We start from the raw sequence: 13,343 nt of genomic DNA, 5'->3' as shown, positions 1-13,343 counted from the left end.
GAATTTTAATCTTGGGTTTGAATGTTTCAGTATTTGGATAATATTACATAGATTAGCCAATCATTTGTATAAATGTAAGTTGTATAGTATAAAGACAAATGAAGCAGACATCATTAATTAATTAATTAATCTGAGTCTCAACAGACATCAATTTAATTTCTCTACCTGGAGCAACCTATTCTTGGTTAATTTCATGGATTTCAGTTTTTGCCTACTCAGTACTAGTTCAAAACCCAGCCATGCATCTGGAAAAGCCTTTTACAACACAGGAAAATTGATTCTGTGATCTGAAATGTAAATGATCTTCTGTAGCAATCTAGTCATTTAATTGTTTCTTCTCTAAAACTATAATAAAGACCAATTAAGTGGGGCTGGAATGCAGCCAACGATTAGTGCTTGCCCAGCGCATGCAAAGTACCGAATTCATCACCAACACAGAGGAAGGAGGAGTTAAGTACACACAGTTCAGAATTTATTCTGCCAGCAATTACAAAGCCCATAGGGAACTAACTGCTTCTAACCAGGTTTCTTTTTTTTTTTTTTTTTTTCTTCAAAATCAGGTTTCTTTTAATTTTATTTTTTTTAAAACAGGGACTGAAGTATTATAGGCTGGCCTCAAACTCACTGTATAGTAAGTAGAGGGAGAATGACCTTGAACTTCTGATCCTTTTGCTTCCACCTTCCAGTTACTGGGATTATAGGCATGAGCCATCATGCCTGGCTTTTGATTACAGGCATGAACCACCATGTTTGGCTTTTGTGACACTGCAGATTGAAGTCAGGGCTTCATGTATGCAACATAAGCATACCACATTCCCGGCCCCTAATTGTTTCTGAATGTCTTATTCATATCTCTTTTAAGATGAATGGTGAGTAGAGCAGGTTAAAAACAATTCTGACCTAATGTATGGCAAACCATACATTTTGTTCTACTGAAGTAAATTTGTTAAATTTAAAGAAAAGTAATACTTTTTGTTATAAAATTTCTTACTTTTGGAACATGGGGATTAAATTCCACAGCTCTATGAATTGCTTCCACAGCATTAATTTCTGCTGTGCTTAACCCTCTTCTGGAGGCTGTTTCTGGAGAGAATCTGCAAGGAAAATCAGAGAATGGAAAAAATGAACGAACCACATGTACAGAGTCTATTGGGAACTATATACATGGATTCACATTACAATACATCCCCCCAAATCAAACACGTTTCTGGCAATGGGCAAAAAGAAGACCAGATAACCAATAAAAATGAAAGTAAGGCCTCTGGTTCAACATGCACACAAGGTCACAGCCTCAGGTACGGAGGCCATTGGAGAGAGCCCATTGACCCACTGTGGGAAGAGTGGCCACAGTAAGAAATGCCACCAAGGGATCAGAAAATGTCACCAACACAATACAGAATTTATAAAATGTTAGGTGACAAGAATAAACTGTGACTATTTTATTCTAATTTATATCTAAGGTTATAGAAAATGAGCACCATTTGGTTGGTTTCTGGTGCTGTTTGATTGTTTGTAGAGAGAGTGTCTCATCACTGAATGTGGACAGATTCTGAATATCTCAACTTTCAAATAAAGAGAATGGACTAAGGACAGCCAAAAATGTAAGGAAGACAGAGTAACTTCCATGGTGACCTACGGTCAAGAGGAAACCAATGCACCGTACTGTCACCAGCATCACTGCGTGCTTTTGTTAGTTTTTTTTTTTTTCTTTTTTCTGTTGTTGTTGTTGAGCCATATATAATCCAGGATGGCCTTTAGCTTACTATGCAACCAAGGCTAGCCTTAAACTCCTGCTTCTTCTCCCCAAAGCTGCCATTACAGGTGTAAGCTCCACACTCAGTTCTCTGTGTGCTCTTTCTTTCTTGAAATTCCTATAGTCATTTGACACATATGCTCCTCACACAACCACCCTACAATATTATTCTTTTATACTTTTATTTCATGTGCATTGGTGTTTTGCCAACATGGGTGTCTGTGTGTTGGACCCCAAGAACTGGACTTACAGAGAGTTTTGAACTGCCATGTGGGTGCTAGGAATTGAAACCAGGTCTGGAAGAGCAGTCAGTGCTCTTAACCACTGAGCCATCTCTCCAGCACCCAAATATTATTCTCAAAGTAACAACTTGCCCAGCTACATCTAGTATGTGGTAGAGTTTTTGAATTTGAGTACCAATTTACTTAACTCTAAAAAGCTCTGTCACCAGGCTGGAGAGATGGCTCAGAGGTTAAGAGCACTGGCTGCTTTTCTAAAGGTCCTGAGTTCAATTCCCAACACCCACATGGTAGCTCACAAGCATCTACAGTGAGATCTGGTGACCTCTTCTGATGTGCAGGCATACAACTGTATACATAACAAATAAATAAAGCTTAAAAAAAAAGCTCTGTCATCAAACCACATGCAATGTAAAGGCTCAATGTTGCAGCAGATCAAGGGTTACTCAGAAGGAAATAGAAAGAAGAAAGATCATTGTTTAGAAGTTAGTGGAGGGAAAAACTTATTAAATGTTCAGCAGTCTTTCCAAATTATTTGAAAATAATTATTTGGTTTCATAAGCACTTACTTATCTGAGACGGTCCTTGTTTTCAATAGTGCTGCTGTGTAGCAGATGGCTGCTGACTTTGGAAGGCTTATATCTGTAACAATAATTGTCAATTTAGGTAAGGATTAAAAATTTTCACTCGTAGTACAAATTCATCAGCTGTAATACAGTAGATTAGGCACCTGGAATCATTGTTGGAAGGTCTGAGTTTGATCCTAGAGTCTACTATTTACTAGTGGCAAACCCCTGGGCTAGTAGCAACTTTATTGATCTCTTTTTAAAATGAAAAACGGCACTTCCCAGTAGAGATTAAATTATATTGATGAAAGTCCTCTGTATGATGGCAACAGGTATTCAATAAATGTCTATCATATTCTGTTTACAATAAGACTAGTCAGAGGAAATCCACAGTATAATTAAAAGAATGTAAAAACTACCATTAGAAAAAATTTAAATCTATGCTATTATTATCTAGATTGATTTTTAACTTTTTCCCTAAGTTTTTGTCTTGTCTACATTTTCTGTGACCACATTTCATAAAGTATAAAATTAATCTGAGATCATGAACAATATAAATCTTTTTTTCAGAAGGACACCTAAAATAGGAGAAAATGAAACAATCTCATGACATTCTCAGCTCCAGACTTACAGAGAATGGAGATCCCAGGAAGTAAACCAGTTTCCAACAACTTCAGGTCTGTATGGTGATGTGCAGTGAGACCCGTGACTAACACCACACAAGCATACCAAACGAGGCAGGCTCTATTCGTTTTAGTGGATTTTACTTTATTCTAAACAGATCAGGTTTATTTTAAATAAGTCAGGCCTTCTGACTTTTTACATTCAGTCCCTAAGCTTCTACAGCACAAATATCACAATAGCTACACATCCTGGAAGTTACATATGGAAAGAATTCTTCACAAATTTCCCCATGAGCCTAAACTATTATGAAGATCTGCCTAAGAATTCCAGATGTTTAAAAGAAATAAACTTCATCTTCCAAATATATCAAACTTCAACTTTACCAAGGCACAGGTATTCCTAAACTAATGGGTAGGAACCTTCAACAGGACAAACATGAGTGACTTTCCACATTCAGATGTAATGAAAGATATAAGCAGAAATATTATAAGAGCTAGGAAATTTGCATCATAGACTTTCACTAACTGTATATTAAAACTGAGAGTAAAACTAGAATAAATCATGACAGAAAAACTCAGAAGATCTGGACCAGGTTTACTAAAGTAAAAATTATTTTTAAATAAACTTATGAAGACCTAAACCTTAAGAAATATATACACATTAAAAATATATCCTAGCTGGGCATGGTGTCATACATCTTTAATCCCTGGATTTGGGAGGTAGAGGCAGCTCTAAGAGGGAAGCAAAGGAAGTTGATGTCTTACTTTGAATGAGGAGAGCGTGTTTAACATTGTCCCAACTCCATTTTAGTCAACTATTATTCTTATAACAATACAAACAGCTAATGCACATGGAATTATTCTTACAAAATGACTAGCAAACAAAGAAATGAACCAGCTGCATTAAGATGCAGGTTTGTCACTCATTCCCTGGAAAACATTTCCTAGTATTAAGCCTTCTTAAACCCCAGTTTCTAATTTAGTACCTGAAAAGAGTAAAAACAGTTATCCTACCACTTTACATGTTTATTATATGGATACAATATAAATTACCTTTTGTAACTAAAAATCACTATAAAGCTGTTACTCTGAATTATTTTTATCAAAATGATTATGCAACTTCTGTTGGTATTCTTTACATGTCCAAATCTGTGAGGTGCGCTATTATGTGCCATGCCTATGCTCTTCCAGTTTCCTCTCACTGCATGCTACCTGCTGCGCACGGTCCAATTCTCTGCGTGTTCCACTAAACCATACATACTATGATGGCTAAATCTATATTTTTGTGTTTACTGTTATGTTCTGAGTGCCTCACACATATTACATACTCGGTTAATAAAGAATACATCCTCACCCAGGAAACGCCCCTTCTTGTAATCTTCTGATGCTAGAAGGACAGATAAAGAAGATGCTGCGTAGCAGCTATAACTATAATTTGAAAACTGACTGCTAAGCCTGGAAAGAGCCAATACAGAAACACTAGAAAAGGCTGGACTGCTTTTTACACTATTGAAAAGGGCCTATACTCATGTATGTATTAACACACACACACAAACTTACCATCATATTTTGCCAGGACTGCCTGAACATCTGCATAGGCCTGCAATTCCAGAAGTGATTCTAAGAGATTTTCATGGATGTTCAACATGGTAAGAGGAGGAAATTCTTTCATCAACTGTATGTTAACAGGAAGAAAAAGAGACTACAATCAAATAAATCACAACAAAAAACTCGAAAGATCACAAGTATAGAGGTAAATGTCTCATTTTTACAAAAAAAAAAAAAAACAAAACTCGAAAGAGTTGAACCAGCTTTTTTAAAATATAAATTGTTTTCCTTTTTTTTACAAATTTACAAAGATCTAAGCCTTAAGAAATGAATACACACTAAAAATATTTGCCAGGCAATGCTGGTGCATGCCTTTAATCCCAGCACCTGAGAGGCAGAGGCCAGAGGATCTCTGTGAGTTTGAGGCTAGCATGGTCTACATAGTGAGCTCCAGGGCAGCCAGGTGAGACCATACCCTCAGCTAATACATACATACATACATACATACATATATACATACATACATACATACATACTAGACTGTTAGTAGGATGGGCAAATGAAAAACAGTGATTTTTGGGGCTGGAGAGATGGCTCGGGGTTAAGAGCACTGGCTGTTCTTCACAGGAGTCAGGTTCAGTTCCCAGCACCCACATGGAAGCCCACAACTGTCTGTAACTCCAGTTCCAGGGGATCTGACACCCTCACACAGACACAAATGAAAATAAATAAATTATTTTAAAAAAATAAAAACAGCAATTCTTCATTAAAATAACTGATTAACTTAATATTTCTTAGTTTGGGTAAGAATAAAAATAATGGCTCAGTTATCAAAATTACTTACATCTCTCATTATTTTCACTGCTTCTCTTATTCTTCCCAGTTTTCTTGCACACATTGCTAATCTCCTTTTAATATATACAAGTACATTGGTATCTCGCCCTATTTAAAAAAATGACACAACTATAATTTTTGTATTATGGCCTGACATTTCCTTAAAATATTACACACTAATTTTATTTTCTTATTCTGGAAAACTTAGTAAAAATTAAATCACATCAGAATGCAATATTATTAATGAATGCTAAATTTAGGTGATAAATAATAAATGTCCTCTATTTTTATGTATGCTTTCTCTATTAAAATCTTAAAATTTGTATTTAACAAGTTTTTCCTCTAGTAGTAAGCAACTTGTGTGTAGTATATACAATTCACTTGATTGATGAGTTTAATACTGACAGAAAACAACTAGATATTATTAGGAAGATATATTTGTTTATCCCAAGTTTTAGCATAAACAATCTATAATCTTAGTAATATTATTTTAACTCAAATACTCTAAATGTCCTGAACAAAATTTCCATGAATAATATAAACTTTTATTAAGTTAGTAATTAATTTAAAAATATTTCTGGAAAGGGCTAAGAGAAAATCTTCAACATGGACCAATGAGACAGCTCAGCAGGCAAAAGACCCTTGCTGCCAAACTTGGAGACCTGAGTTTGATCCCTGGGACCCATATGGTAGAAGGAGAACACTGACATACAGTTGCTTTCTGACTTCTATGTCTACATGTGCATGCACACATGCACACATTCAAATATGAATACATAAATAAGTATAATTTTTAAAGTTAAGAAATTCTACAACATAACCACATTCAATATTATGCAAGGACAAATAGCAAGAGGCTTTTTTAGATGCAGTTTCATTACTTCCAGGCTGCAGAATTAACTATTCCCATAGTTTTGTATAATAACATGCCTTAATGAAATATATTGTAAACACAAGTATTTAACTGAGAGAAAACATTAGCCAAATTTTAATTTCCATAAACAAAAGATGTAGAACTTAGCTGCTAAGAGATAATGCCTTGTATAAACATATTTCAATTTATTGCCTAGTATCTGCCAAAATCATGAAACTAACCCCCCCCAAGCCACACATCTCAGCCAGAAACAGCAACACTGCCGATTCTAACAGCTTTAGTAAATGTCGCAACCCTAACCAGAAGAGATCTCCAAAAGAAAACAGTCCCCATGCCTTGTCTGATCTCAAGCACACTTGAGAAAAATCAACCAAAGAATCAATGTCACATGCAAACGGCAGCATGGGCTAAGAATCAGATGGTGTAAAAGGGGTGATCCCCAAAAGGATCCCAACTTCAGAAACAACCTGCGCTATAAGGCAAGACCCTGCCTTAAAAACAAAAACAACAGACAAAGGAAGGAAGGAAGGAAGGAGGGAGGGAGGGAGGGAGGGAGGGAGGGAAGGAAGGAAGGAAGGAAGGAAGGAAGGAAGGAAGGAAGGGAGGGAGGAAGGGAGGAAGGGGAGCAGAGGAGAGCAAACAAAATGATGTTTGGACTGGGGTATGCAGCTCAGGGTTAGATATTGCCAAGCATGTGGGAGGAAGTCCTGGATTCCCAGAAATGCAGAAAAGTACCACTCCCATTGCTCTAAACAAGTATCAGAGCAAAGACCATGTTTATTGTGTAGGGAAAATCTCGGTACTACCTGTTATCATTAGAGGCCTCCCTTGAATGTTAAAAAGTGCTACTTGTCTAGTGACCAGCCAGTTCTTATGGGAAGAAAACACTTAGTCTCAAAACAGCATTATTTTTTTTCTGATTGACCAAAGCAGAATATTTTTTTTTTCTAGGTGACCAAAGCAGATCTGTTCCCTTCTACAAACATTGTCTGGATATTATATACTTCTTTCTGTGTTGTTAGCTTGTTAGTATTAATAGACTAGAAAAGAATATATCAGTTGTTTCGTGAAACTAGCAAGTTTTTATATATTAATTTTTATTATTATTGTTTTATGTTTTAAACACAAAAGACACAAGTTCAGAAGTGAAGGACAGAATCTGGGCCTAGTAGCACATGTCTAGAATCCCGGCTCAGGAGGGAAGATAGTTCTGGGCCATCTTCATTTACATGGCAAATTTGGGGCTAACACTTAAGAAACCAAAAGGAAAAAAAAAAAGTAACAGTCAGTTCAAATGTGCTTACTCAGTTGAGCTTCATGCTGAGGACTCTGGTGCTGGCACTGCTGTGAGCGTCTATAAATTATCTCTCCTGCCCTGAGGGCCTGCTTAAATAATCTTTCAGCATCTACTATGGTTGTTGCTTCTTCTTCGGCCAGTAGAACATAGGCAGTGGCACAACTGTAAAGCAAGCAAGTTGAGGCATGTTAAAAACAGTGGGGAAGCCCTCATTTCTCTTGGACAGGCCCCTTGTTATGGAATGTTTCCATTATCCCTACCTACACTTTCCATCTTTGAGGAGAATAACAAAACATTAGTGTTTTAACTTCTTAGGGATACACTCATACATTCATTATGTCCAACCTCACAATGTTTCTTCCACTCGTTATTTCCTGTCTTTTTTAAATTTCTATCTCTGTTCTCTGACCCTCTGTTTTCTTTTTGTGGAAGGGGGGAAAACTGAGCTACATTAAAAAGTTGTTTTGAAGAGTATTTGTAAGGACCACACCGCCCACTGGTCACACCTGTTCCCAGGTACTGCCTGCTCTGTAATGGCCTCATCACGTGGGCAACTGTGGGAGTGCAGACTGGGAAGACTCCCTTAGCTAGGAACCTCGTGTGTCTGATCAGAGACAGTCCTACACTAAGCCTTTCTGCAAACCCAAGTGCTCGCTCTGTGCCGTGTCTTGGGCTTACCCACTACAAGTCTGCATTGCAATCCCTCCTCTCACATACCTAGGCTCACCCACACACCCATGTTTACCCCACACATCCTTCTCTTCACCCTGCTGAAACACAGAGATTTTTGTTTGTATTTTTCAAGTCAACAGCTGGCCAATAAAATAAACTACTTCTTGGCTTTGGACAAGAAAAAAAAAGTTTCCCTTTCATTCAGATAAATAATGAGAACATTTAGTCTGAGGACAATGTATTAGAGTTCTGCTTGTCTAAGCCTGCACAGTCCAGCATTCAAGTCAGTAGCTACAGGTAGTTACTGAACACTTGAAATGTGCTTAAAATGAACTGACATGGTATACTAGTATATATCAAATTTTTTAAAAATGAGAAAATGTAAAATACTTCATTGATTGCTAGGCTTTTAAAATATTGATCACACATGAAAACATTTTATATTTTGAATATAGATAACTGAAACACTCTAACTTCTTTTTAACTTTTTAAATATGGCTACTAGAAAATCTAAAAAGTTACATATATGCTTCACATACTCCAATTAAACAGCAATTACTGGCAAAAAACGAAAGGGCAGGCACAAAATACAGTGCTGGTGAGTAGCTGTCATCCACACCTGTAATCCCAACGCTTAGATCCCTGAGGCAGGAGGACTGTGAATTTGTGGACACTTTCACTATACAGGGTACCATGAACTCTGGGCTCTATGACAAGACCCTGTCTATTATGAAGAATAAAAGGAAAACATAGCTATCTTCAATTAGGGTCAAGAAGGGCCTTTCAGATATAAAAGTGCAAATTGTACCACTGAGGCATTTTTTAAATAGCACTGCAAATTTATATACATAATAACTTTACTAATCAACACATTTCTCCAATATATTATGTTAGATTTTTTTATAGGACATTAGATATACTGCTAGTTTAAGCACTAAATATCCTACTTGCCATTCCAAAAACAATTTCAAATTCTTGTTGTTTGCAACAATTATGTTCTGCAGTCCAGGCTAGCCTTGAAGTCTCATTCTCCTGACTCCACTTTCCAAGTGCTGGTGATTACAGATGTTTGTCACAGTGCCCATCATCAAATATCCATATCTATTGCTTTGTTTCAGATGCTTTTAAATAAACAGGATAGAAATATTTTTGTAGGACTGGGGATATAGCACAGTGGTAGAGCACTTGCCTAGCATGCTTGAGGCTCTGGGTTCGATCCCAGCACTGCAAAACAAAACAAAACACCACTTTTATAAAGACCTTGATAGATAAAATTGATAAAAATAGAATCTAAGTATAAACATAATTTTATTTTATTACTTAGTTTTGTGGTGCTGGGGATAAAACTCAGGAACTCACTTGATAGGCATTGTTTACCATTAAGAGACATCCCAGCTTCTAATATAAATTTAAATTACAAGCCAGGTTTGGTGGCACAGGCCTGTAACCCCAGCATCACCGAAGGCTGAGGCAGGAGAGTCACAAGTTCAAGGACTGCCTAGGCAAATTAATAAGACTCTGTCTCTAAAAGTGGGAAAAAGAGGGGGAGCTAGAAATGTAGATCATGGATAGAGCATTTCTCTGGGATGTGCAAGGACCTGGTTCTACCCCCATTACCACCAAAAACCACAACAAATCACGTTATAGTTTATAGTTCGTGCTCCTTGGCAACTCTGCCTTCTATTCTTGCATTTAGATATGTTATTACAAGAAATTAGTCCTATGCATACCTAATGACTTTCTTTGGTCTTAAACTGGGGTTAAATTCACATACCAGTGTAAAAACTTATTTTTATTTCATGTATTTATTTTTGCTTATTATGTGTGTCTATGTGTACACCATAGCAAACATGTGGAGGTCTGATGATAACTTGTAGGATTCGGTTCCCTCCTTCTACCACATGGGTCCTGGGGATTGAAGTCAGATTATCAGCTTAGCTCCAGGCACTTTTACAAGCTGAGCCATCTTGCAGGCCCACCAGAGTAATACATTTTCAATTGCAGAACTCTGAAATGTTTAATATATTCTCAAGGTTGTACAACTGTAACTGGCACATAAAGCATGTCCATTACCCCCCAAAGCACCATAACCATTCAGCATTTCCATTGTCTCTCCTACGTCCCCACCGACAGTCACAAATCACCCCTTTAATAGGTCCTTTGGTACACAAAGGCTTTGGTTTTAATGAGACATGTTTACCTTTATTGCTTGTGCCTTTGCTGTCTATTAAACCGCTGGAAAATCTAGGTGCATAAGACCTCCCTACCTTTTCTCACCTCTCCTCTCCTCCCTTGATTTTCTCCCCACCCCTTTTCAGGGCAAAACTGCAGGGCCTCAAGCATACTAGGCAAGTGCTCTACCACCAGCTTACATCCCTAGCCCAATCCATGTTTACATACAAGAGTTTATAATTTAGTTATTTAATTTTTAATTAACTGATTTGCTTATGTGGGTAGGGGTCCAATTTCCAGCTTGTAGACCTGACTATCTAACTATTTTAGTAGTATTTGTTAAAAACATCTTCTTTTCTTCCATTGAATAGCCTTGGCATCTCCATCAAAAATCAACTGAAAGTCCATAGACATTTGAGCTTATTTCCAGATTCCCAATTGGCATCCATCAGTCTAGGTGTGTAACCTTCTGGTTTAGCCATCTAGTTTTGTAGTAAGTTTTTAAATTGGAAAATATGAGTCTTCTAGTGCTGTTCTAGGAATATTTTTGGCTACTTAAGAGTCTCTTGCAACAACACGCAAACGATAAGACCAGCTTGTCCATTTCTGCAATTTTAGTTATTTTTTATTTTGTAAATGTAGCAGTGTTTTGCTTGCATGTATATACCACATGCATGGAGACCAATAGAGGATATTGACTCCTGAGGAAGTGGCATCAGATGATTATGAGCTGCCATGTGGGTGCTGGAAACCAAACCAGGGTCCTCTGGAAAAGCAGACAGTGCTGTTAACCACCAAGCCATCTCTCCAGCCCCAGTAGTTGTAATTTTAATAGGGGCTACATTAAATCTGTAGACTGGAAGAGCACCGACATTTTAGTTAATGATAGTTAATTTGTATTATACATGAACAGAAGATTCCTTCCTACTTGTTTAGGTCTTTTATTTTAACTATTTGAGCACTATTTTGTGGGTTTTTAAGGATTTTTAAATTACTTTGCAAGTACAGGTGTGGCATACTTATGCCATTACACGTGTACAGGAGTCAGAAGGTGACTGCTGGGAGGTAGCTCACTCACTTCTAGGGTGAAGCTTAGGTCAGCAGACCTTCATCTCCCCACCTGTCTTCTAAGTCTCCAAGTCTCACACTTTCTTGGCTAATTTACCCCTAACCACTTTATTATGCTTGATGCCACTGTAAATGGTACTGTGTTTATCACAACTGTTCAGAAATGAAGCTAACTTTTTACTCATACATTTTAAACCTAACTTATATGCACCAATAGGTTTCTGTTTGTGTGAATTTAAGGCTTTCTAAACATATGATCACATCACCTGTGAATAAAGACAGTTCACTTCTTCCTTTCAAATCCAGATGCTTTTTTCCCCTTTTCCTGTTCAACTGTCCTTTTTAGAATTTCTAATAACATGTTAAACAGAAATAGTGAGGGCAAACATCCTTGCCTTACTGATTTTAAACAAAAAAGTTTCTTTTGTTTTCTTTCATCACTAAGTGTCCTTAGATACAGGCTTTTTATAGATTCTCCATTATTTTGAGGAAAATTCTTTACATTTATGATATTTTCTTTAGTATTTATCATAAAACAATGTTGGGTTTGTCAAATACTGTTTTAATGAACTGAGGCAACTTTTGGGTTTCACACTTTGCTCTATTAATGTGGTGTGTTACATTATTAATGCAGTGCATCACATATTTTCATCATGACATGGTACTGAATTGCCAGAGGCTTTTTCTGCATCACCTGAGATAATCATTCAGATTCTTTCCTTTATAGGTTGAAATTCTTCAATTGTAACAAACCCCACTTGGTCGACATGCATAACACTTTCCAAATGCTGCTGGAAGTGGTGGCTATTACCTTGGTTTTGGCCATTATTTCTTCAAATAATATTTCTGCACTGTTTTTTTTCCTCTCCCATATTTTGGAGACTCCAATTATACACAGGGTGGCATGAATGTATTCCAAAGGTCTCATATTAGATCTCCATTTCTCTTCATTCCTTTAACAAAAGTTTCCTATTTCTTAGACTACCCAAGCTCAAGTGACCTCACACAGCTTTGCAGACTCTCTGTCTGCTCAGATATGTCACCAGAGCTCCTGCAGAACATTTTTATTTCAGTTGCACTTTCAATCCTAGGATTTCCTCTTAGTTCCTTATGTGCCTAGAAGCTCTTGCTGGAATTTAAAAATTGTATTGATAATTTTCTGATGATGAAACATCACGAAAGACCTTTCTTGTGGTCCTTTTTGCCTTTTTGAACAAATTTAAAATAGATGATTTAAAGTCTATCAAGTCAAAAGTCCAGATTTTGGGGACACATTTCCATGAATACCATTTCCATTTTTGTTCTATTGTTCTTTGAATGCTCTGTTTTGTTGTTTTATTTCATAGCTGTAGCCCAGAGCTCAGTTACAGCCTCCTGACTACTGAGATTAGAAGCATGTACCACCAGGGGTGGGGAGATGGCTCAGTAGCTAGAAGCACTGGGTGCTCTTCCAGACGACCCGGGTTCAATTCCCAGCACCCACATGGCAGCTCACAACTGACTATAACTCCAGACCCAGGGGATCTGATACACTCTCACACAGACATGCATGCAGGGAAAACACAGATGCACATGAAATAAATAAATCAATCTGAAAGAAAAAAGAGGTATATACCACCACACCCACATTCTTTGCATGCTTCATAATTTTTTGTTGAAAAATGAAATTTTTAACTCTAATATTCTGGCAAATCTAG

The 13,343-nt window shown here is 37.1% G+C and overlaps 1 protein-coding gene across 1 annotated transcript in view; it reads right to left on the bottom strand.

The window, feature by feature from the left end:
* The window catches only part of St7l (suppression of tumorigenicity 7 like), a 68,095-nt gene that overhangs the window by 34,809 nt on the left and 19,943 nt on the right, over positions 1-13,343 (bottom strand). The window contains exons 7-11 of the mRNA XM_055628878.1: positions 7,742-7,896; positions 5,574-5,671; positions 4,742-4,856; positions 2,562-2,634; positions 992-1,094 (exon numbers count right to left, since the gene is read on the bottom strand). Coding sequence (XP_055484853.1) covers positions 992-1,094; positions 2,562-2,634; positions 4,742-4,856; positions 5,574-5,671; positions 7,742-7,896 — 544 coding nt within the window. The remainder of the gene's footprint in view (positions 1-991; positions 1,095-2,561; positions 2,635-4,741; positions 4,857-5,573; positions 5,672-7,741; positions 7,897-13,343) is intronic.

Source organism: Psammomys obesus, unplaced genomic scaffold, assembly GCF_907164565.1.
Source record: "Psammomys obesus unplaced genomic scaffold, mPsaObe1.curated_primary_1811, whole genome shotgun sequence".
In the NCBI taxonomy this organism is placed as follows: domain Eukaryota; kingdom Metazoa; phylum Chordata; class Mammalia; order Rodentia; family Muridae; genus Psammomys; species Psammomys obesus.
The sequence above is the reverse complement of the archived record's forward strand: the minus strand, read 5'-3'. Positions and strand labels throughout refer to the sequence as shown.